At 50.2% G+C, this 25,517-nt stretch overlaps 2 protein-coding genes across 2 annotated transcripts in view; one reads left to right on the top strand and one right to left on the bottom strand.

Annotated features, from left to right (window-relative positions):
* Nucleotides 1-2,641: 2,641 nt before the first annotated feature.
* THAP8 (THAP domain containing 8) lies at nt 2,642-10,869 on the bottom strand. Its single transcript, XM_060257901.1, has 4 exons — nt 10,765-10,869; nt 6,902-7,094; nt 5,318-6,325; nt 2,642-2,801 (listed from the first exon to the last, which is right to left on the bottom strand). The coding sequence occupies exons 1-4, from the start codon at nt 10,845-10,847 to the stop codon at nt 2,655-2,657; spliced, it is 1,431 nt and encodes a 476-aa protein (XP_060113884.1). The 5' UTR covers nt 10,848-10,869; the 3' UTR covers nt 2,642-2,654.
* A 3,489-nt stretch (nt 10,870-14,358) lies between these two features.
* Nucleotides 14,359-25,517, top strand: part of WDR62 (WD repeat domain 62) — a 39,036-nt gene continuing 27,877 nt past the window's right edge. The window contains exons 1-8 of the mRNA XM_060258334.1: nt 14,359-14,562; nt 17,455-17,546; nt 18,600-18,662; nt 19,648-19,705; nt 20,570-20,740; nt 22,456-22,590; nt 25,058-25,240; nt 25,326-25,486. Coding sequence (XP_060114317.1) covers nt 14,452-14,562; nt 17,455-17,546; nt 18,600-18,662; nt 19,648-19,705; nt 20,570-20,740; nt 22,456-22,590; nt 25,058-25,240; nt 25,326-25,486 — 974 coding nt within the window. The 5' untranslated portion in view covers nt 14,359-14,451. The remainder of the gene's footprint in view (nt 14,563-17,454; nt 17,547-18,599; nt 18,663-19,647; nt 19,706-20,569; nt 20,741-22,455; nt 22,591-25,057; nt 25,241-25,325; nt 25,487-25,517) is intronic.

Here is a 25,517-nt window from a genome sequence, read left to right as displayed (position 1 = left end):
CCAGGGGTAGCAGCGCTTTGGGCCGGCAAAAGTGTTGGCAAAGGGAAGCCCCCTTTGGCCCAAAACAACATTCGCAGAAGGTAGTTCAAAAACAGCCTTTCCAATCACAAAGGAGTAACGACATTCCAGCACTTAGTTCACAGAACTAAAGGGAGCCCTTCCAAAGACGTCTGTTCTAGATATCAAGACGTTCCATCCATCTTTCTTCAGTTCGGAGGTTTATTTTTTTTTTCCCCCTCCGGGGTTGCTTTCTCCTATTACGTGCCAACGGAGATGTGTCCTTTTCCTTCTTCGCAGTGGAAGAACCCCACTGACACAGAAGAACGTAATCTCATAGCAACTAGCGGCCATAGAGCTGGGGTCACCGGGGGAATGGGGGAGCTGTGAGTTTCATGCATTGCGCAAGGGTCGGACTAGAAGACCCTTGGGAGTCACTTCCAGTGCTATGTTTCCATTAGCGGCTAATAGCCACCGATGGACCTCTGCTCCAGATGTTTATCCAGATGTTTATGGAGTAGATGGACAGATCGGAGTCGGTGGGATTCTTCCAACGCGAAGAGGGAAAAGGACACCTCTCCATTGGCATGTAATAGGAAAAACCAACCCCGGAAGAAAAAAAAGAGCCTCACCCCACTCCCTGCAATGGACCTCTGGTACTGTTAGCTGAGGCTTTGCGGCCACAAAAGCTGAAGATGCTGACTTTTTTTTAGCAAAAGAAGGAAAAGTTAAGCCGCCCCCCCATGCCTCCTGCTTCCACCACCTACACCAGGGGTGGGGAACAGTGGCTCTCCAGATGTTTTTTTGCCTACAACTCCCATCAACCCCAGCCAGCATGGCCAATGACTGGGGCTGATGGGAGTTGTAGGCAAAAAAACATCTGGAGAGCCCCTGTTCCCCACCCCTGACCTACACAAAGACCACCTAATGGAGCCTGCAGGCGAGAAAATGGGCTAAACGGTCAGGTATCTGGGTTGGTAACAAAGTGGCAACACAGGATATCACAGACCAAAATCACCACCACTGTGTATCCAAACAATAAAGAATTCATACGTCCAAATTTGAAAAGTCTCTTCCTATTTTCCAAAGATACCTTACACACAGGACAAAAATTTCCAAAAAGGGGTGAATTCCACAACACAAATATTTAGCCAATTCTTCCATACAATTTTTCCAGGGAAGCTCCTTGTTAAATTTTTCATTTGAAGCACAAATTCACAGTCCTCCTCATTTACAAGCTTGTGCCTTTTGTGAATGCAAGAAGTCTCAGGTTTGACGTAAAAAGACTGAATTTGCAGAATGGCTCTGGGATCAAGCACCTCTGTGAAATGTGACCAATAAAGTCGACAGGCATATAAGCCTTTGGAGCCGTTACTCTAGGGGGATTTGGATTTTCCACACCGAGAAGGACGATGAATTTACGCTCTAAATGAAAATTTTAACAAGGAACCTCCCTGGAAAAATTGTATGGAACATTGGTGAAAGAACTGGTTAGATATCTGTACTGTGGAATTCACCCCCTTTGGAAATTTTTGTACTGTGTAGAAGGTATCTCTGGAAAATAGGAAGAGATTTTTCAAATTTGGATTTATAAATCAGGTATCTGGACTGATCTGCCAGAATAAAATTTTAGCCCTTGGCAGTGGACACGGAGTCGTTGCGTGAGATTCTGTAGATGCTTTCATCCGAACGGGTATTTTGACAGCAGCAGCCTCCTTCCACCCCGAGAGCAATTCCCACAATATACTTTGAAGGGAAAGGGGCCACAGAAATCTCACCTTCCCAGCATTTCCTTATGATCCCCCCCCCCCAGCCTGCTCAGGTACACATGATCTGTGGCCAGGGCGGAATTCTAGCAGGAGCTCCTTTGCATAGTAGGCCACACCCCGATGTAACCAATCCTCCAAGAGCTTACAAGGCTCGTTTTTTGTAAGCTCTTGGAGGACTGGCTACATCAGGGAGGGAGGGGGGTGGCCTAATACGCAAAGGAGCTCCTGCTAGAATTCCACCCCTGTCTGCGGCAGAGATACGGACCTCTCACCTGCCCCCAACTTTGCATGGAAGATGCTGAGGCAACCCCAACCCTTGCCAAAAGCGATGGCAGAGACGTGAGTAGAGAAAGACTGCATTGCGCAAACACGCACGCAGACACGCACACAGACTCTCCCAAGACCAGGGGGCCAGTGTCCTTGGGAAAACAACGAGGAAGCCAAGGCAGTGTAGTGCAAAAATCACGGCCTTCCTGAAACAGCGCTTGTGGCTTTCCTCGACTATGGCTCACGAGCGGGAAATCCTGTGCGATCGGCTCGTAACGAAACGGGAACGAGAAACTGTGAACTGCCAGCTGCGTTACCCCCGACCCCCGCCGCGGCAAAGGGGGGACGGGCCGTGGCACATTCTGCCGCAAGGCAATTTTATATACAATCATTTCAGACAGAATAAAAAAACGCAAGCAATCCAGAAGGACCCTTTTCCTGCGAAAATAAGGTGCCAGAGCACAAAGGCCACCAAACGCTTGTCCGAAGTCGGTAACGGAGCTGCGGTTCTTGCGGCCGGAAGGGGCGGTTCTTGGAGGTTCCCCGGGCACGCTGCTTTGGCCACGCAGGTGGCAGACGGGGGGGCTCCCCCGCTACCTCTGCCTGCCCCCCGTTTTGAAGCTACTGCTGCGCCACGTGGATGACCGTCTCGTTGCCTTCTTCCGCCAGCTGGGGCACGGCATAGACCACGGCTTGGTCGCTGTCCTGGCAGATAATGGCCACCGTGCCGCCACTCTCGGGCACCACGGCGCTGGTCTGCAAGCAAGCCTGGGAGGAGGAGAACAGAGGGGGCGGTCAACATCTGGAGTGAAAACGTGAAGAGAAGGGCAACTGGAAGGATTCAAGGGCTGGAGCACTTTCCCTGTGAAGAGAGGTTGAAACGCTTGGGGCTCTTGAGCTTGGAGAAACGTCGACTGCGGGGTGACATGAGAGAGGTTTACAAGACTATGCATGGGATAGAGAAGGTAGAGAAAGAAGAACTTTTTTCCCTTTCTCCCAATAGGTTAAAACGCTTGGGGCTCTTTAGCTTGGAGAAACGTCGACTGCGGGGTGACATGAGAGAGGTTGACAAGATGATGCACGGGATGGAAAAAGTAGAGAAAGAAGTACTTTTCTCCCTTTCTCACAATATGAGAACTCCTGGGCACTCAATGAAATTGCTGAGCAGACCGGTTAAAACGGATAGAAGGAAATCCTTCTTCACCCAAAGGGTGATTAACACGTGGAATTCACTGCCACAGGAGGTGGCAGCGGCTACAAACATAGCCAGCTTCAAGAGGGGGTTAGATAAAAATATGGAGCAGAGGCCCATCAGTGGCTATTAGCCACGGTGTGTGTGTGTATACATACACACACACACACACACACACACATATATATATTTGGCCACTGTGTGACACAGAGTGTTGGACTGGATGGGCCATTGGTCTGATCGAACATGGCTTCTCTTATGTCCTTATGTTCTTAATATGAGAATGCGTGGACATTCAATGAAATTGCTGAGCAGTTGGGTTAGAACCGATAAAAGGAAGTCCTTCTTCACCCAAAATGTGATTAACACGTGGAATTCACTGCCACAGGAGGTGGCCGCAGCTACAAGCATAGCCAGCTTCAAGAGGGGATTAGATAAAAATATGGAGCAGAGGCCCATCAGTGGCTATTAGCCACGGTGTGTGTGTGTATACATACACACACACACACACACATATATATATTTGGCCACTGTGTGACACAGAGTGTTCGACTGGATGGGCCATTGGTCTGATCGAACATGGCTTCTCTTATGTCCTTATGTTCTTAATACGAGAACGCGTGGACATTCAACGAAATTGCTGAGCAGTTGGGTTAGAACCGATAAAAGGAAGTCCTTCTTCACCCAAAATGTGATTAACACATGGAATTCACTGCCACAGGAGGTGGTGGCAGCTACAAGCATAAACAGCTTCAAGAGGGGATTGGATCAACTTCTGGAGCAGAGGTCCATCAGTGGCTATTAGCCACAGCTTATCGTTGGAACTCTCTGTCTGGGGCAGTGATGCTCTGTATTCTTGGTGCTTGGGGGGGCACAGTGGGAGGGCTTCTAGCTCCACTGATGGACCTCCTGATGGCACCTGGTTTTTTTGGCCCTGTGTGACACAGAGTGTAGGACCAACGATCAGGCCAATGGCCCATCCAGTCCAACACTCTGTCACACAGTGGCCAAAAAAACCAGGAGGTCCACCAGTGGGGCCAGGACACTAGAAGCCCTCCCACTGTCCCCCTCCTCCCCCCAGCACCAAGAATACAGAGCATCACTTCCTCAGAGAGTTCCATCTATACCCTGTGGCTAAGAGTCACTGATGCACCTCTGCTCCCTATGTTTATCCAGTCCCCTCTTGAAGCTGTCTATGCTTGCAGCTGTCTATGCTTGCAGCCGCCTCCTGTGGCAGTGAATTCCATGTCTTAATCACTCTTTGAAGGAAGCAAGGAAGACAGATGGGGATGGAGGGAGAGGCAGAAAAAAGCAACTTCAATTTTAAATGCACTCTCCAAGGGTGGCCAAATTGCTTAACGTAAGAGCCACACAGAATAAACATCTGAGAGCTGCAAATAGATGGGGAAAGAGGTGGAAAGAGAGATTGGGAGAGAGGTAGAAAGAAAGCAACTTTCACTTTAAATGCATTCTTCAAGCCAAGGGTGGCCAAATTGCTTAACGTAAGAGCCACACAGAATAAACATCAGATGTCTGAGAGCTGCAAACAGATGGGGGAAAGAGAGGTGGAAAGAGAGATTGGGAGAGAGGTAGAAAGAAAGCAACTTTAACTTTAAATGCACTCTCCGAGCCAAGGGTGGCCAAATTGCTTAACGTAAGAGCCACACAGAATAAACATCTGAGAGCTACAAAGAGATGGGGAAAGAGGTGGAAAGAGAGATTGGGAGAGAGGTAGAAAGAAAGCAACTTTAACTTTAAATGCACTCTCCGAGCCAAGGGTGGCCAAATTGCTTAATGTAAGAGCCACAAAGAATAAACATCTGAGAGCTGCAAATAGATGGGGGAAAGAGAGGTGGAAAGAGAGATTGAGAGACAGGTGGAAAAAAAGCAACTTTAACTTTAAATGTATTCTCCAAGCCACCAGCTGTCTTGGAAAAAGAGACTGAAAGAGACAAATCGAGAGCTACACAATATGTGTGAAAGAGCCACAGGAGAGCCAGAGAGAGAGATAAAATTCTACAGGGAGAAAAGTTTGCCTGCCAGTTCCCAACCACAAGCAGACCTAGAGTTGTCTTCTCCACCCCCGACCTACCATCTCCAGGAGCTTCAGCTTCTCCTCAGACACCAAGTTCTCCTTCCTTAGCTGATCCACCACCCCCTCCATGGCTTCCAGCTTGGCGCAGTGCCGGCGGTGGCGCTGCTGCAGCACTTTCACCTTCTTCTGGAGGCCCATCACCACCTCCGCCAGCTCCGCCGTCGTCACCTCCTCCCTGTGGTAGCGGTGCTCCTCCCCCAGCGGCTCCTCGGAGGCCTGGGCAGGGCTCAGCTCCTCGGCCTCAGGCTCCTCGGCCGCGGGGGCCTCGGGGGAGGCCTGGTTGGAGACGATGGGGAGGGTGGAGACGATGGGGAGGCTCAGGGCGGAGGACAGCACCGTCTCGGGGGGCGTCACGGCGGAAGATGCCGCGGCGGCGGCAGGGGCGGTGGGGATGGTCTCGAAGTAGGCCACCATCTCCGCCGACGACGCCTGCAGGGAGCCAAAGACGGCGGCGGCTGAGGGGTCGGCCTCCAGGAAGGGCTCGATGGAGACGTTCTCGATGACCAGGGTGCCCTCCTCTGCCTTAGTGGCCTGCGGGGACGCCTCTTCTGCCACCTCGCAAGGCACCGCCACTTCCGCGCAGAGCTGCCCCGAGACCCCCAGAGAAGAGCCAGGCACGGCTTCCGGGGGGAGCGAAGCCACAAAGTCTACCAGCTGCTGCTCCGCCGGGTCCGGCAAAGGCCGGCCATGGACGGCCTCGGCCGGGGAAGCCACCGTCAGCGTCACGGCCTTGAGGGGCTCCACGATCTGGACAAGCGGCACCAGGTTGACGGCCCCGACGAGGGGAGCCGAGAGGGCCCGGAGGTCCAGGTCGGCGGGCTGCGCCTCCACGTAGATGGGAGTCGCGGCCACGCCGGGGTCAAGGGCTATGGCGAGCGTTTCCAGGGCTTCCGGTTCCTGGAGGCTGGCGGTCTGCAGGCCCGGGAAGCTCCCCTCGCTGTGGCGTTCAAGGATCAGCTTCTTGGCCGGGACTTCCGAGGGAGGCCTGGACGGATTCTCTCTCTTCTGCGGGAGAAACAAAAGAACACAGCGGTCGTTCAAAAATGCTGCATAGCGTCATGAGCCCTGACGAGGAGCTGGAAGGGTTAACAGACCCGGAAGAGTTGCCAGCCAGTTCCTCAGCTGAACAAACAGCAGCTGGCCCATCAATCACTCTCCAGGCACCAGTGTCAGCTGTTGATCTATCTCCTCCAAGCGCTCCTCCTCCCATCTCAAAGAGTTCGAAGCAGGCTCCGGAAAGAACTTTCAGAGCAAAGACATGAGGCACTCTGAGGCTTCAGATCTCTCAGCCCTGAGTTCTAGCAGAGTCACTGCCACCCAGGGAGCAGGCTGACTGAGACTCCCATATAGCTCCCACCCAGGACCTGGTAACCTTGTGGAAGCAACAAGTCTATTCTCTGGCTTGCATCCACGCTCCTTCCTGATCCCTGATCCTGACCTGTTCTTCTTCAATGAATTAGGTACCAATTCTGTTCTGGTTGCAGCTATTCGCTCAAAGCCTTTAAGGGGCGGAGGGTGGAGGGAGGCGAGAAGTCTTCCCTTAAAGATGTACATCCCTCTCCCGCCAAGGGCCAAACTCACTGGTGGGGTATCCGAGGTCTGGAAGATGGTGGGGACAGCGTCGGGCTTCAGGTAGCGCACTCCCCAGCGGTACTCAAAACAGGAGGCCGCGAAATGCTCACTGCACAGGTGCTGGTGCTTCGTCGGGACCCACCTCTCCTGGTTCAGCTGCGACAGCCATTGCTGGAGCCGCTCGGGGTCGTGCAAAGGAAACCTGAGGGGAAAGAAGACAAGGAATCAAATGCTTGGACCTGCATGCTTAAGCAGCCTTTCCTAGGTGTGAGCCATCAGTGAGAGCGAGAGAGAGAGAGAGAATATGGAGGATGCTTCTTGTGCCTACTTGAATTTTGTCAATAACTGACAGCCCTTCTAGCCCCTGAAGTGGGCAAGGCATAGGACCGTTTTCATCAGGGGTGGCCAAACTTGTTTAATGAGTCACATAGAAGAAGAAGAAATTGGATTTATATTCCGCCCTCCACTCAAGATCCTCAGAGCGGCTCACAATCTCCTTTATCTCCCTCCCCCACAACAGACCCCCTGTGAGGTGGGTGGGGCTGAGAGGACTCTCACAGCAGCTGCCCTTTCAAGGACAACCTCTGCCAGAGCTATAGCTGACCCAAGGCCACGCCAGCAAGTGCAAGTGGAGGAGTGGGGAATCAAACCCGGTTCTCCCAAATAAGAGTCCGCACACTTAGAATAAATGTCAGATGTTTGAGAGCCACAGGACATGAACATCAGATGTTTGCGAGCTGCAAGACAAAGGAAGGAAGGAAGGAAGGAAGGAAGGAAGGAAGGAAGGAAGGAAGGAAGGAAGGAAGGAAGGAAGGAAGGAAGGAAGGAAGGAAGGAAGGAAGGAAGGAAGGAAGGAAGGAAGGAAGGAAGGAAGGAAGGAAGGAACTTTAAATGCATTCTTCAAGCCTCCAGCTGGCTTGGTGAATTAATTTGAAAAGACAAATTCCTTCTCCAATCTGGCCAACGGGGTGGCAGGAGATTCAAGAGCCATACAGTATGTTTGAAAGAGACGCAGTTCGGCCAGCCCTGGTTTGCATAGTTACACCTGGACTATAAGGAGCTTTCGTTCTCTGGATTTCTCAGTTCAGTCCACAAGCCACTTTGAGTGGCTGCAGTTCAAAAGCAAGTTTAAACCCAATCGATTTCAGGAGGCCACTCACAAGACTGAAGTCTCCCTAGAAGCTAAAACGAATCAACCGAGGCTATTGTACTTGGGTCACAGTTTGCAGGACCTGTTAACGAGAGGACATTTTGCGTCTGTGCAAACGACTGGTGCTTGCACAGGGGACCTTTCCTTTTCCTCCTGTTCTGTTCCAGCTGGATCTTGTATACAGAAACAGATCTGAGGTTCATGCTAGAGGTGTCCAGGTGTTTCAAAGTCTGCTGTAGCCTGTGATCTTAATTTACAAACGCCTGGCGGAAGAGAGCCACCTTGCAGCCCCTGCGGAACTATGCGAGCTCTCGCAGGGCCCTAACCTCCTCAGGGAACTCGTCCCACCAGCATGGAGCTACAACAGAAAAGGCCCCGGCTCTGGTCACCAATCTCTGGCCAGGGAATGAGAGCAGGTTTTGTGAGCCTGACCAAAGTGCTCTCCAGGGAACGTGTGGGGGAAAGATGGTCCCACTCCTTTGGCAACCAGATTGGCATGATGATTCACACAAGACTGGTAGATTGGTTCCTTTGAAGAGCCAGCTTTGTCCTGGAACTTTATTAAACCTTACACTGAGAGCACAAATGCTGGGAAATATGTATCCCCACAAAGCACAACTTGCAGTTGGAGAAAACCAAACGGATATTCAAGACTGTCCTAAGAGGAAGTGGGGGAGAGAAGCAGAAGAGGTGATGGAGGGAAGCGTTGAAGTCCTGTTCCTCTTAAAGGTTACTAACATTGTGCAATTGCTGTAGCGATAAGACCCTTTGCAAAACTGTTTCAACGTATGCCTTGAGGGCTACACTCCAAGCACGCTTATACAAAAGCACAAACATCACAACTAGTTGCGCAATGCGGCCCCCTCTGGTTTTATCAACAGCGTCTCCCCCACCCAGGCTTTCCTTTGGGAACTCTGAGAGGGGGAACAAGAAAGAGACTGGATTTATTCCCCGCCCTTTACTACCCGAAGGTGTCTCAAGAGCAGTTTACAATCTCCTTCCCCTTCCCACAACAGACACCCTGTGAGGCAAGTGGGGCTGAGAGCACCAACAGAAACTTCTCTTGAGCAGAACAGCTCTGCCACAGCTGTGCCTTGCTCAAGGTCACTCCAGCTGTTGTGTGCAACAAAAACAAGGCAATATACGTCAGAATAGCAGATTGATGTCTGTGTATTCTTTTTTTCTAATGGCAAACTAGAATGATGTTTATATGTGTGTTACATGTCTAAATTAAACCTCTGAGAAACTTATGCCCTCTTTTTAACCCAGAGCTAACATTACAACAGACTCTTATTTATTGCGGGACACAGGATAACTAATGAAATAGACATCAATCTGCTATTCTGACGTATATTGCCTTGCTTTTTGTTGTTTTAGCCCAGTCAACCCAAACTAGCAATCACCAGACCACAACTTGTGATTCTTTTAACCTGCTAATTCACTGCTCACTTTCTCTACATTAAGGACTACTTGCCATTTCACCCTATTGTCTAGGGTGGAGCCAGGTGCAAGGGTGTGACAAGCACAACTGAGCTTTTCCTAAGGGAGTTCCAGCCATCACATTTAAAGGGATGGTGTGCCTTTTAAATCCTTTCTCTCCATTGGAAATAATGAAGGATAGGGGCACCTTCTTTTGGGCCTCATACAATTGGACCCCCTAATCCAATCTTTTTGAAACTTGGTGGATGTTTTGAGGAGAGATACCAGATGCTATGCTGAAACTTTGGTGCCTGTAAAACAGCCCTTGTAGACCCAGATTCCCACAGATCAATTCTCCATTATACCCTATGGCAGGAGTGGCCCAACTGCGACTCGGGAGCTACATGTGGCTCTTTCACATGTTGTGTGGCTCTCGAAATTCTTGCTGCCCTGTCAGCTGGCTTGGAGAATGCATTTAAAGTTGTTTCCTTTCCACCTCTCTCCCTCCTCCATCTCTTTTCCTGCCTGCCTGCCTTCCTGTACTGTGGCTCTCAAACATCCGACATTCATGCCTTGTGGCTCTCAAACATCTGATGTTGATTCTATGAGGCTCTAACATTAATAGTCTTGCCAAGTCCAATTCAAGAAATATCTGGGGACTTTGGGGTGGAGCCAAGTGACTTTGGGGGTGGAGCCAGGAAACAAGGTTGTGACAAGCATCATTGAATACCAAAAGGAGTTCTGGCCATCACTTTTAAAGGGACCACACACGTTTTAAATGCCTTCCCTCTATTTGAAATAATGAAGGATAGGGGCACCTTCTTTCGGGGGTCACAGCATTGGAACCCCTGGTCCAATCCGTTTGAAACTTGGAGGGTATTTTGGGGAGAAGATCCAGATGCTATGCTGAAAGATTGGTGCATCTACCACAAAGAACAGCCCCTGTAGAGCCCCAGAGATCAATTCTCCATTATACTCTATGGGAATCCACAGGGAACAATGGAGTGCCCAGCAGAAATTTCCCTCCCCTCCCCCCCCCGGCTTTCTGATGATGCTGAAGCGGGGGGGGGGGGAAACGGGGGATCCCCTGCCCCCACCTGGGGATTGGCAACCCTACTTTCTGGGCACCCCCCTAGGATGACCCGCCAGGGTCCAAACTCCGCTTCACACGGCAAAGCAATCCCGGGGGGGCGGGGAGGGAAAGAACACCCCCACCCCCTCCCCGACGTCACGAGATGTCTTGTGACGTCACAACCCTCTAGGGCCGTGACGTCACTCCCCCCCACCCCGGAAGGAGGCTGACTTGTAAAAACTGAGGCGCTGGTTGTCCGGCCGGGGCTGCCCCGCCGAGTTGGAGCAGTTGGTCGCCCGGCAGTACTTGGTCATCGTCTCCCTGCCGACCCGGCTTCCTTCCCTCTCGCGGCCGTGACGTCAGCGCCCCTCGCTTCCCTTCAGGCTCCGGCCCGCCCCTTTCTGCGCACGCGCGAGCGGGGTCAGGGCTGCCAACATCCGGGACAGCGGCGCGCGGCCCGACGGAAGCTTCGCGTGCCCGTCTCTATGGCAACGGGAGGCCGACGGCGAATTTCCCGTGTCGCGCCTGGGGCTTGCCAACCTCCAGGTGGGGCCGGGAGCGGCCCTGGAATGACGGCGAATCCCCAGCCTATGGAGACCAGCTCTCCTGGAGGAAGTGGCAGCTTCAGGGGGCGAACTCTGTGGCATAGGCAGGCCAGATATCCCAAGTGAAATCACACACACACACCCCCAATCTCCAGCCATTTCCAAGGCTAGAGTTAGCAATCCTAGGATACACACACGCACGAAATCCTAAAAGGAAGCCCTTCTTCCCACAAAGGGTGGTTCACACGTGGAACTCACTGCCACAGGAGGTGGCTGCGGCTACAGGCATAGCCAGCTTCAAAAGGGGATTGGATAAGCATTTGGAGCAGAGGTCCATCAGTGCCTATTAGCCACAGCATATTATTGGAACTCTTTGTCTGGGGCAGTGATGCTCTGCATTCTTGGTGCTTGGGGGCGGGGGGCACAGTGGGAGGGCTTCTAGCCCCACTAGTGGACCTCCTGATGGCACGTGGGGTTTTTTGGCCCCTGTGTGACACAGAGTGTTGGACTGGATGGGGCATTGGCCTGATCCAACATGGATTCTCTTATGTTCTTATGTCTGGGGCAGTGATGCTCTGTATTCTTGGTACTTTGGGGGGGCACAGTGGGAGGGCTTCTAGTGTCCTGGCCCCACTGGTGGACCTCCTGATGGCATTTGGGTTTTATTGGCCCATGTGTGACACAGAGTGTTGGACTGGATGGGGCATTGGCCTGATCCAACATGGCTTCTCTTATGTTATGTCTGGGGTACTGATGCTCTGTATTCTTGGTACTTTGGGGGGGCACAGTGGGAGGGCTTCTAGTGTCCTGGCCCCACTGGTGGACCTCCTGATGGCACCTGGGGTTTTTTTGGCCCCTGTGTGACACAGAGTGTTGGACTGGATGGGCCATTGGCCTGATCCAACATAGCTTCTATTTTCTTATGTCTGGGGCAGTGATGCTCTGTATTCTTGGTACTTTGAGGGGGCACAATGGGAGGGCTTCTAGTGTCCTGGCCCCACTGGTGGACCTCCTGATGGCATTTGGGTTTTATTGGCCCCTGTGTGACACAGAGTGTTGGACTGGATGGGCCATTGGCCTGATCCAACATGGCTTCTATTTTGTTCTTATGTCCAGGGCAGTGATGTTCTGTATTCTTGTGCTTGGGGGGCAACAGTGGGAGGGCTTCTGGTGTCCTGGCCTCACTGATGGACCTCCTGATGGCACCTGGGTTTTTTGGCCACTGTGTGTACAGAGTGTTGGACTGGATGGGGCACTGGCCTGATCCAACATGGCTTCTCTTTTGTTCTTAAACTAATAAATGATTAAGACTCCTGCAACCAGATGTTGGCCACATTTATTAGTAGGGTTACCAGGTCCATGCTGGAAAATACCTGGAGACTTTTGGGGTGGATCCAGGAGAGGATGGAGTTTGGGGAGGGGCCTCAGCAGGGTGAAATGCCAGAAAGCCCACCCTCCAAAGTAGCCGTTTTCTCCTGGGGAGCGGATCTCTGCCAGCTGGAGATTAGTTGGAAAAGTGGGAGATCTCCAGGCCCCACCTGGAGGCTGGCAACCCTATTTTTTGGCACAGGGGTGCCAGCCTCCAGGTGGTAGCGGAAGAGCTCCCACAATTACAACTGATCTCCAGATGACAGAGATCGGTTCATCTGGAAAAGATGTCTGCCACTTTGGAAGGAGGCCTCTCCAGCGTTCTACCCCATCCTCCAATTACAACTGAACTCCAGGCAGTAGAGCTCCGTTTCACTGGAAGAAATGGAAACTTTGGAGTAGGGTTTTCAACTCTGTGTTGGGAAATTCCTGGATGTTTGGGGGTGGAAGGGTTTGAAGAGGGGAAGAAGAACTCATTGGGCTATAAGGTCATAGAATTTGCTCTTCAAAACAGCCATTTTCTCCAGCGAAACTGATCTCTGTAGTCTGAAGATTACTTGTAATTTTGGGAAGTGATCTCTGTAATCTGGAGATCCAGGAGCTCTCCAAACACCACTTGGAGGGTGACAACCCTAAACTGGATGGGAGACTGCAGGGGTGTCGAACTTGGGGAGGGATGGTGGCTCAGTGGTAGAGCATCTGCTTGGTAAGCAGAAGGTCCCAGGTTCAATCCCTAGCATCTCCAAAAAAGGGTCCAGGCCAATAGGCTTGGAAAACCTCAGTTTGAAACCCTGGAGAGCCGCTGCCAGTCTGAATAGACAAGACTGACTTTGATGGACCCCTGAGGGTCTGATTCAGTAGAAGGCAGCTTCATATGTTCATTTGTTATGAAGGCCGAATCAGACATAAATGAGACGTTGTAGGGCTGGGCCATGCCATGTCAGGCCAGGTCATGTGTGTACCTAGGTAGCAGAGATACAAACTTTATAAAGGACACAGACAAACACAATTAAGGGACATAGACAAACACAAAGATTTAAAAAACAAACAAAACCCTAAAACATGCTTAAAACATTAGCACTCTTAACGTTGGTCTTAAAGGTGCTTTCTTTGTGTTTCTCCCATGGGATCCAGGGAACTGGGCAAAGGAAGATGTGGCTCTTTCCTTCCTTCCACAGGGGACCAGGAGAGGGAGGAACCTCAGCCAACAGAAGGGAGGCTTGGCTCAATAGCTCTGCTGTGCAACTGAGAGCCTGGCAAAGCAAGCGTTCCCTCGCCCCCTTCCTCCCCAAAGGAGGAGCCTCAGCCAATGGAGAAAACAGAGGCTTTGCTCTGTAGCTCCTGTGTGATTGAGCAAGCCTTGCTAAGCAAGCTGTGTGCAAAAGGAAGCAAGAAAGAGGGAGAAAGAAGCAGCCATTTGCCGTGTGTGTGTGTGATAGGAGCCTTCTGGGGACCTGATTTGGCCCCTGGGCCACATGTTTGACACCCCTACAGAGTCATAACCTCTGAGCCATTCAATGCCATCCCAAATGTCCAAGAATTTCCCAAGCCAAAGTTGGCAACTCTGCTCTAAACAATATTAGACCCCTGTCTTTGAGATTATACTGTCCCCTCAAAAAAATTGACACTATGAATCTGAAAACTTTCATTCAGCCCCTCAATTAGCAACGAGGAACAACTCGGGAATATCAGAAAGCAAAAGGACGCCAGAGGGGACTCGAACGCGCGACCATGCGACGTGGGCGTGGCTCTGTGGGCGTGGCGTTGCCGCCCTTTTAGAGAGAACGCTGAGGGCCCGAAAGAAGCGCGCGGGGGGGGGGAGGCGGGCGTCGGCGCGCCATCCCATGTTCTTATTGGCTGCGCTGGCGGCTAACTGACGCGGCCTCCGGCCAATGGCAGGAGAGTGGCGGTTTTCCGCGCGCAGTTTGGGACGGTTGGCGACGCCGGCGGCTGAGGCGAGGGTGGCGGCGCAGTGAGGAGGGGTCCGCGGGCGCCCTCGGGAGAGATGGCCGGCGGCGGGGCAGGCCTCTACGGGACCGCTACTTGCTCCGGGGCGGACTCGCCGCCTCTCCTCAGCCTGAGGCGACGGTCGAAGCAGCCGGGGCCGGAGGAGGCGGTGAGGGGGCGTGGTCAAGGGTAGCCGGGCGGGGGCGGAGGGAGAAGGGGGCGTGGCCAAGCAATCCTCGGCTGTGGGCGTGGCTAGGCAATCCCCTGGCTGTGGGCGTGGCCAAACGACTTCAATGACTCCCAAGGAGGCTGTGATCGCGCATACTAAATAATGCCATTTCGATCCACTTTCAGTGCACGTTCTAACTGGATTTTACCGTGTAAACGGACAAAACCCGCACCAAATTTCGCACTAGAGCTTTCACCCTGGTTTAACTTGGTCCCCAAATTGACATTCCACTCTAGAATCAGAGAAACCAACTTTATGACTGTGTGATTCTATGGGAATTAAACCCGGATTAAAAGTCTAGTGTGAAATTGGCCCCAGTTTGAAAGTGGATTTAAAGTGGCTTGAAGCTGTTTTATTTAGCATGTGTGATTGCAGCCGAAATTCGGTTTATTTCCAAACTCCCCCTCCGCCCTTCACAGTTTTAGGACAGTTACCCGGAGTCTCTGACTAGGATTCGGGTTCAAATTCTGTCTCAACAATGAAACTGGATGAGTGGCTACAGACCAATCGCACTTTCTCTTATTTATTTATTATTTATTACATTAAGCTTATATCCCGCCCTCTCCGCAAGCAGACTCAGGGCGGCTCACAACATTACATTACTACCATTAAAACCAATAAAACATAATTACATATTTAAATGATTTAAAACCATTTCATGATGCTGTATTAATACAATACAATATAGGCGGTTCTGAGAATTCGGTGGTGACCACCAATACTCTACATGGTGCTCTATATGATGTCCAGTGGCAGCTCCCTCTCAGTTAGATATCGAAGGCCTGTCGGAACAATTCGGTCTTACAGGCCCTGCGGTCTGCCCTACCTTGCAGGGTTGTTTTGAGTTGATAAACTGGGGTAACCTTGCATGCCACCCTGAGCTTTGTGGAGGGAAGCTGGAATAAATATGCAGGACATGGAGAGGACACAGACAAACGACTATAGATTTTTAACTTAAAAGAAAACATGCTTAAAACACTAGCACTTGTTGATCTTAAAGGTGCTTTCTTTGTATTTCTCCTGTGGGATCCAGGGAACTGGGCAAAGGAAGCTCTGGCTCTTTCTCTCCCTCCCCAGGGGAACAGGACGGGGAGGAGCTTCAACCAATGGAGAAAATTGAGGTTTTGCTCCGTGGCTCCTGTGCGATTGAGCAAGCCTTGCAAAGCAAGTTGAGATGCTTGGGCGGGGGGCGGGGAGGGCAAAGTGGAAGGGCTTCTAGACCCACTTGTGAACCCCCTGATGGCACTTGGGTGTTTTTTTTTTGTCACTGTGTGGTTTCTCTTATGTTCTTATGAGAAGGAAGCAGACAAGAGCCACTTGCTCAGGGGCCTGATAGGAGCCCTCCGGGGGCCTGATTGGGCCCCTGGACTGCATGTTTGACACCCCTGCTCTATGCCATTGAATCCTACTGAGGCCCCTCCCCAACCCTGCCTTCTCCTAGTTCCACCCCCAAAGTTCCACCCAGATATTTTCCAACTCAGACCTGGCAACCCTAGTTGGGGAGAATACAGTTGAGGAGAGAATCCCAGTGGAAAGGAGGGGCCTCAGTAGGATTCCAGGGGAGGGACGGTGGCTCAGTGGTAGAGCATCTGCTTGGGAAGCAGAAGGTCCCAGGTTCAATCCCTGGCAACTCCAAAAAAGGGTCCAGGCAAATAGGTGTGAAAAACCTCAGCTTGAGACCCCGGAGAGCCGCTGGCAGTCTGAGTAGACAAGACTGACTTTGAGGGAAGGGATGGTGGCTCAGTGGTAGAGCATCTGCTTGGGAAGCAGAAGGTCCCAGGTTCAATCCCTGGCATCTCCAAAAAAGGATCCAGGCAAATAGGTGTGAAAAACCTCAGCTTGAGACCCTGGAGAGCCGCGGCCAGTCTGAGAAGACGAGACTGACTTTGCTGGACCGAGGGTCTGATTCAGTATAAGGCAGCTTCATATGTTCATATGAAATCGAGTGCAGCTTCCAGGGAGATTGGATAAACATCTGGAGCAGAGGTCCATCAGTGGCGCTTGGCCACAAGGGATAGATTGGACACTCTGTCTGGGGCATGTGATGCTCTGTCTCCTTGGTGCTTGGGGGACAGCAGTGGGAGCGTTTCGGATGGCGTCAATATAAACCATGTATAAATTTGCATTCATAAAAAAATCATATATAAATTCACATATAAACATCTATGGGGGCTTACAGAATAAAAATCAGTGCAACAATAAAAGCAGGAAAATGCAATATAACCAAAATAAACTAAAATAGCAGCAAGGTAATTAACCTCGTCATGAGAAGGAGGACAGGAAGGGTTGCATTAGCGCTTCGGTCTTGTGGCCCCTTCGTACCCACCCTGGGAAATGCTGTTCGCCACTTTGTGGTCAGGAAACAATTTTTCTCCAGGCCCAGTTTGGCCAAGGATCCTGGAAGGCGGGGTTATTTTTTATTTCTTTTTGCCATCTCCTGGGCATGGAGCAGGTGTCACTGGGTGTGTGTTGAGGGGGAGGCATTTGTGAGTTTCCTGTATTGTACTGAGGGTTGGACTAGATGACTCTAGAGGTCCCTTCCAACTCTACTCTTCTACAATCAGCACGGTAAAGAATAATTTTAAAATGCGGAATCGCTGTTTGTAAGGCAGCAATGAACGAAGGCCTCCAGTTAAATGAAAGGCCTCAAGCTGCAGCACCAAAAAACGATATCCAGACATGCAGATGCCTGTGGAGGGCAGTCTGCCTGGGGACTGAGCAGGAATGGGTCAGCTGGGCAGAAGGGGAGGCCATGTTCACGGCACACGGGGAAGGCCACGATGGTGTGTACACACAAGAGACTTTACAGCTTTGCCTTTCTCTGCATGGCAGGTTATGCTTGAAAAAGTGTTGGGAGTAACTACGCAAACCAGCAGCGGTTTAACTTGCGACCCAAACACGGGATACGTAGCGTATCTGGCAGGGTAAGTCCTCAGCCATTGTAAGAACAACTAGGAATCTGTGTAATGCCCATAAAATGCATTATTTGAGCAAATGAATTGCGCTGTGCATTGCAGTGGAACGGAGGTGGGTGGGTGGGATTTAGGGGTTCTAAACTTATTGGCTAAAATACCTGTGGAGTCTGAAATGTGACTGGTTTTAGACTGTCAGGTGTGGTTCTGAGATCCCAAGCTACAAGAATAATGGGTGATCCTTGGGCTTGCTTGCCCACACAGTCTCCCTTGCTCCCTTCCCTTCCCACATGGCTTATTATCTAACACAGGGGTGGCCAACGGTAGCTCTCCAGATGTTTTTGCCTACAACTCCCATCAGCTCCAGCCAGCATGGCAATGCTGGTTGGGGCTGATGGGAGTTGTAGGCAAAAAACATCTGGAGAGCTACCGTTGGCCACCCCTGATCTAACAAATTCCATTTCTGCCGAATGTATCTTTATTCTTTCCTCGAAATCAGGATGATACCAAACCTTGGAATTCTTTAGCTGGAAGACTGTAAACCGCAATCTGTGTTTTGCGGGTAGTGACAAATGATCACTTGTCACAAAAGCAGTGGTTTTAATTCTAAATCACACATTGGGGGGGGGGGCCCTTAGCCTTGTTCATACAATGTCAAATGACATCATGACCGAATCCTGGCTTGAGCAAAAGCTGCTGCTCAATTCGTGTTGGAGAAGCGAGTTTCCTTTGCATGTCTTTGCATCCAGTCGTCACAGGGACACAGTAAAAATTTGAAATGCATCATTTTGTGTGATTGATATGAAGAAACTTTCCTATAGGACTCCCCTCAGCTGTGAGCTTTGTCATATTCTTGAAACCCAACTTCCCTTTTCCCTTCCGGTTGGCAGACTTCTCTTCCTCAGGGGTGGCCAACGGTAGCTCTCCAGATGTTTTTTTGCCTACAACTCCCATCAACCCCAGCCATTGGCCATGCTGGTTGGGGCTGTTGGGAGTTGTAGGCAAAAAAAACATCTGGAGAGCTACCGTTGGCCACCCCTGAAGTAGTTCTTCCTTCCTTTGCAGATGCGTCGTTGTGATTTTAAATCCCTGGAAGAACAAGCAAAGGCATATCTTCAATACTTGGAGGTACTGTGCGTTTTCGCTTTCTTACCGTGGACGGTCTTGAGCTTTTTAAAATGTCGAAATAAACAGGAGTCCCACCATGGCGCCTTAATGACCAATGATGATTACTGATGTAGTGCTGATGTAGTGATCTGATTTGCAGTTAATTGTTCATTGTATGTTTGTAGTCTATTCTGTCATGTTTGATAATGATGTACACCAGGGGTGGCCAACGGTAGCTCTCCAGGTGTTTTTGCCTACAACTCCCATCAGCCCCAGCCATAGATAAGATAGATAGATTGGATGGATGGATGGATGGATGGATGGATGGATGGATGGATGGATGGATGGATCAGGGGTGGCCAATGGTAGCTCTCCAGATGTTTTTGCTTTCAACTCCCATCAGCCCCAGCCATTGGCCATGCTGGCTGGGGCTGATGGGAGTAGTAGGCAGAAAACATCTGGAGAGCTACCGTTGGCCACCCCTGCTCTAGATAGTATGCTAAAAATTTCCCCCAGTTACTGGAGTTATTGCAACTTTTTTTTAACCATTTCAAGAACAGCTGTACAAAAGGGATAGCAGACACATGTGGGAAAGGAACCACCCCCTCCTGAAGCAATGGGGAGACACAAGCAATGAGAGCAAGAATGCGGGAGAGCCCTCTTGTTGCCACCCAGCTCGCCTCTGAGAGCAGGTCTTTGAGAAGCAGATCTTCCCTGGCTCGGGAGACTCTTCAATGGGGAGGGGCAGAGAATGAATGACACTTTGCTTTCTTTCTCCCTACGGAGGCTAGCACATTTTATTCTAGAAAGAACTTGTGTGTGAAATGCTTCTAATCAGGTGTGTGTTTCTGTCATGGGATGCTTCTGGTGTGACACGGCTATTTGTCTTCAACACGCCACAAGGTTCTCTCTCCTGCTGCCACTCCAGTGGGGTATGCCTACTTTCATTTATGGAGAGAGCATCTGGAAGGTACCTTTCTCTCCCTTTTCTCCTTTTTCTCCCCAGGAAAACAGTGAGCGCTCTGTCTTTCTCTCCTGACGGGAAATTTATTGTAACGGGCGAGGTGAGTCGCTTCGAGCTTTTCATTACACAGAAGAACATAAAACACCTTGCTGGTCTGAGTCTTGAGAATGCAAAGCTTTTTTAGGCTCATGTCCGTTGCGTTCAGCTGTTCACTTTCAGCAGCAGCACTTAGGCCATTCGCGGCGCTCCAGCCAGTCATTTCTTTCACGTCACAGCAAAAGCTGCACCAAGCGGAACGCCGCGCTCTTTTCAAGGCAGCAGCTGCAACCCTGTACAAACACTCCAAACAATGTTCCTACCCAGGAATTAAGATTTTTATTGTATTTATTTTATTCCTCGCATTTCTATCCCGCCCTCCCCGCCGAAGCAGGCTCGGGGCAGCTAAGAACAATCAAACCCAAACAACAGAACAGTAAGCAAACAATTAAAATTAACAAGCATTACCAATTAACAATTTAAAACAGTTTAAAATAATTTTTGGTGCTAGTGTTGGTACCATTACATCCAGCGATGTTGGGCATCTACTTATACTGTAGTTCAACTAAAGGCAAGTCGAAATAGAGCTGTTTTACAGGCCCTGCGGAACTGGGCAAGGTCCCGCAAGGCCCTTACATCTTCTGGGAGTCGGTTCCACCAGTGGGGGGCAGCAATTGAGAAGGCTCTTTCTCTGGTAGTCTTCAGTCTCGCCTCTCCCACGGGAGAGAGAGACGTCTGTCTTTCTAAAACATAAACCTGCCTGGAAGTCAAGCCCTCTGGCCTGATTCTTTCCTCTTTGTCACCAGTACACTTGAGCTGGATGTATAAGAGCCGATCGCTCTGCGGGTGCTGCGAGCCAGACGCTTGCATTGGGATCAGACCCAATGAAGTCCGGCACTTATTCGTGTTCTGGGATTCCCTCCTGTAGAACGGACACAGGCCGGCAGTCCGAGTTTGGGACGTGGAGGAGAAGGCGCAAGTGACGGAGCTGCATGGCCACAAGCACGGTGTGGCCTGTGTGGCTTTCTCTCCCAATATGAAATACATCGTCTCAGTTGGGTATCAGCACGACATGAGCATCAACGTTTGGGACTGGAAGGTAAGAAATGACTTTCCAGAGACGCGCCTACAGTCGTTTGTTCCCAGTCTCAGAGCATAACGCCCAGCATCCTCATGCAGAGGGACCTAGATGGAGTTTACAAATCTGTAACAGGGAACCCGGAAGCTGAGAACAGAATTTGCTGCACCACTGCATTTCCAAGAAGTTTAAACCTCACCAAGAGGAGAAGGTGGAAATCATTCTGTCTTACTGATGGATTCTGTAATTTTTGGTTTGTTTTTTTAAAAATGTATGTGTGTGTGTGTATGCACCTGGAAGTCATGATGACCTCTAGTGACTGACCCCTGCTGCGGCCATGGATGGTATTCAGGGAAAATCAATTTGGGGCTGTATCAACAGAAGTCTAGTGTCCAGATCACGTGAAGTGATGGTATTGCTTTACTCTGCTCTGGTAAGACCTCACCTTGAGTCTTGTGTTCAGTTTTGAGCACCACATTTTAAGAAGGATATAGATAAGCTGGAACGGGTCCAGAGGAGGGTGATGAAGATGGTGAGGGGTCGGAAGACCAAGTCGTAAGGGTGAAGGAGCTGGGGGTGTTTAGCCTGGAGAGGAGGTGGCTGAGAGGTGATGTGATCACCATCTTCAAATATCTGAAGGGCTGTCATATAGAGGATGCTGTGGAATTGTTTTCTGTGGCCCCAGAAGGTAGAACCAGAACCAATGGGTTGAAATTAAATCAGAGGAGTTTTTGGCTCAACATTAGGAAGAACTTCCTGACTGTTAGAGCGGTTCCTCAGTGGAACAGGCTTCCTCGGGAGGTGGTGGGCTCTCCTTCCTTGGAGGTTTTTAAACAGAGGCTTGATGGCCATCTGACAGCAATGAAGATCCTATGAATTTAGGGGGAGGTATTTGTGAGTTTCCTGTCTTGTGCAGGGGGTTGGACTAGATGACCCTGGAGGTCCCTTCCAACTCTATGATTCTATGAATAAATCCTGCCCCTGCCTCTTGACTGATGGAATTCCAAGGAGGTCTCCCATCCAAGTACTTGCCACAGCCAACCCTGCTTAGCTTCTGTGATCTGATGAGGAGATCGGGTGTCATGTTCTCAGGGTGCAGGCAGGCAGGAGTCCAAAGCCAGTCCAAGGTCAAAGTCTAGGAAGTCAAGCAGAAGCCAAGTCACCAATGCAGAATCACAAACCAGAATCAGAAGTCAATGTCCAAAAGCCAAAAGGTCAGGGTGCCAAGGAAATCAAGCAGGTCAGGATCAGGGATCAGGAAGGAGCATGGATACAAGCCACAGAATAGACTTGTTGCTTCCACAAGGTTACCAGGTCCTGGGTGGGAGCTATATGGGAGTCTCAATCAGCCTGCTTCCTGGGTGGCAGTGACTCTGCTAGAACTCAGGGCTGAGAGATCTGAAACCTTGGCGTGCATCATGTCTTCACTCTGAAAGTTCTTTCCGGAGCCTGCTTCGAACTCTTAAGATGGGAGGAGGAGAGCTTGGAGGAGATAGATCGTCAACAGCTGACTCTGGTGCCTGGAGAGTGATAGATGGGCCAGCTGCTGTTTGTTCAGCTGAGGAACTGGCTGGCAACTCTTCCAGATCTGTTAACCCTTCCAGCTCCTCCTTGTCAGGGCTCATGACACTGGGCTTGCAGCTGGGCTCTTACTGATGGGTTCTGGTTTGGAAGGAGTCTGCCCTTTGGTGCCTGTTGCAGCGGTTACTGGTGGATGATTCTTTTATGCCTTGCAGAAGGATACGCTCGTTGCATCCAACAAAGTGTCTTGTAAGGTTATGGCCATCTCCTTTTCGGAGGACAGCTACTTTGTCACGGTTGGCCACCGTCACGTCAAGTTCTGGTTCTTAGACGTGTCCAAGGAAGCAAAGGTGAGCGGCTGTGCATGTAAGAAAGGAGCTTTCAAAACCAGTCCCTGGTTTATGCTCCAGTTCTTCTGGTCCATTCCATTAATTCTTACGATATGCTGGAATTTTTTTTTCTTTTTTTAGCCCATGAGGTTTCTTTGCAAGAAGCCAGGCTTTGTAACCAAAAAGCTGATAACTGTTAAGAGCTCTTACAAACTAGCTACAAAGAAGGGCAGTAGCACAAAAGGAAAAATCACAAAGCTGAAAGTATTTTGGAAAGCAGAAAAAGAGGCCATATTTCCTGACTTGACTCTTTTGGATCACTATGGTGCATTTCATTTTAAATACCCCTACTGTTTAAGCTGTAGGGCAAAACAGGCTCAGCCTCCCTGCTAAGCTGTTGCCCCCTCCATCACAAAGAATACAGAGCATCACTGCTCCAGATGTTTACCCAATCGCCTCTTGAAGCTTTCTATGCTTGTAGCTGCCACCACCTCCTGTGGCAGTGAATTCCATGATGATTTCCAGGCCTCATTTGGGGCAGGAGCTCACAGGAGTGGAGCTCGGGAACCCCTAAACATTACTGCGCTTTTTCTTTCTTACCACCCCTCCCCGCCCAAATACTTGCTTGCGGGCTCCACTATTCAACTCCCTGTGAGTATTTTGTTGAACGCTAAGATTTGACAAACCTTCTAATATTGCTTAGATACTGTTAAGAGCTCTTACAAACACAACAGGCTCAGCCTCCCAACACAGAAAGAGGACGTTTTCATCAGTTTTTAAAAAAGGACAGACACTCAGAAGAAAAGAGGACGGATCCTCTAAAAAGAGGACATCCGTTCACCCTACTGAAAGTCTCACAAATAACTCATGTTACGGTTGCAAACAGGGCATTTGAAGTTATCACCTTCAGCTATAAAGCCTGCTTCTTTCTTGCATTGGTTGGGAGAGAAATTGGATAGCTTCAGCTCTTCATTTGATTCATAGCATCCTTCCATAGCAGGACCTGTTCCTTCACCAGCCTTTTCCCTGCCGATTTTGCAGGTTAGCGCAGAGTTCAAGCGCTGTTTGGCTGTCAGTGAATTCTGTTTTCTTAGTTTTAATCGTTGACAGTTAATTGGAACAGTCCCAGACAGTTCTGCCTAACTGCTTTTTAACAGAGCTGTATCAAATGTAACCCCTCTGCACCTGTTGATTGGCTCATTTGCACTCGTGTTGGATATTTGTGTTGGATATAGTTAAGAATGGGTCGCTTATCTAAGCAGTAATCACATGATTACGATAGATATACTATGAAACAATTTAGTGCAGTGGTGCTCTGGCATGATCAGAGAAGTAGGCAAATGCAGTTTTGGGCTGTATCAACAGATCTGTATCAACAGATCTAGTGTCCAGATCACATGAAGTGATGGTATTGCTTTACTCTGCTCTGCTAAGACCTCACCTGGAGTCTTGTGTTCAGTTTTGGGCACCACATTTTAAGAAAGTTCTAGACAAGCTGGAACGGGCCCAGAGGAGGGCGACGAAGATGGTGAGGGGTCTGGAGACCAAGTCCTATGAGGAAAGGTTGAAGGAGCTGGGCATGTTTAGCCTGGAGAGGAGGCAGCTGAGAGGTGATATGATCACCATCTTCAAGGACTTGAAGGGCTGTCCTATAGAGGATGGGGTGGAATTGTTTTCTGTGGCCCCAGAAGGTAGGACCAGAACCAATGGGTTGAAATTAAATCAAAAGAGTTTCCGACTCAACATTAGGAAGAACTTTGTTAGAGTGATTCCTCAGTGGAACAGGCTTCTTCGGGAGGTGATGGGCTGTCCTTCCCTGGGGGTTTTTAAATAAGAGGCTAGATGGCCCTCTGACAGCAATGAGGATCTTGTGAATTTAGGGGGAGGCGTTTGTGAGTTTCCTGCATTGTGCAGGGGGTTGGACTACATGACCCTGGAGGTCCCTTCCAACTCTAGGTTTCTATGATTCTAAGGCCAAGTAAAATTGTTGAATGAAGAAGAAGAAGATATTGGATTTATATCCTGCCCACCACTCTGAAGAGTCTCAGAGTGGCTCACAATCTCCTTTACCTTCCTCCCCCACAACAGACACCCTGTGAGGTGGGTGGGGCTGAGAGAGCTCTCACAGCAGCTGCCCTTTCAAGGACAACCTCTGCCAGAGCTCTGGCTGACCCAAGGCCATGCTAGCAGGTGCAAGTGGAGGAGTGGGGAATCAAAGCTGGTTCTCCCAGATAAGAGTCTGCACACTTCACCACTACACCAAACTGGCTCTCCTGGAGATGCCTAGTGGAATGCCTAGTGGAGTAACTCCATCTTACAGGCCTTGCAAAATCTAGGCAGGTCTCACAGGGCGGGAGGTGATGGTAGGTGAGATTCTTGACATGGGCCTTTTGATAATCCTTAAAAGCAGTGGGACAAAAACACACGTTTTTCAAAGTGGATTTTTAATACGCTTTTTACTGGGCCTGAAATGTTATGCTCCTTGCAGATTAAAGAGACTGTTCCGCTTGTCGGTCGCTCTGGGCTTCTTGGAGAGCTTCACAACAACATCTTCTGCGACGTGGCGTGCGGCCAGGGGAAAATGTCGGGCAACACGTTCTGCATTTCTTACTCGGGGCTCCTCTGCCAGTTTAACGAGAAGCGCGTGCTGGAGAAATGGATCGATCTGAAGGTCAGAGGCTCGCTGGTGCCGTCAAAAGACGCAGCTTCTGCCGCTTCGTGATCTGACCGGTTGCCCGTCCCTCGTCTTCTTTTAGGTCCCTCTTGCCAACTGCATCTGCGTGAGTGAAAGTTTCATTTTCTGCGGTTGCGCGAATGGAATAGTGCGAATCTTCCAGACGCACAATTTGCTGTACCTCACCAGCTTGCCGAAGCCGCACCACTTGGGCATCGACGTAGCGAAAAAAGAAGCACCAAGGTACAAAGCCCAGGAGGGACCTGAGGCCGAG

Source organism: Heteronotia binoei, chromosome 17 (assembly GCF_032191835.1).
Source record: "Heteronotia binoei isolate CCM8104 ecotype False Entrance Well chromosome 17, APGP_CSIRO_Hbin_v1, whole genome shotgun sequence".
NCBI lineage: Eukaryota > Metazoa > Chordata > Lepidosauria > Squamata > Gekkonidae > Heteronotia > Heteronotia binoei.
Note: the sequence above shows the minus strand (reverse complement) of the source record. Positions and strands in the feature narration are given on the sequence as shown.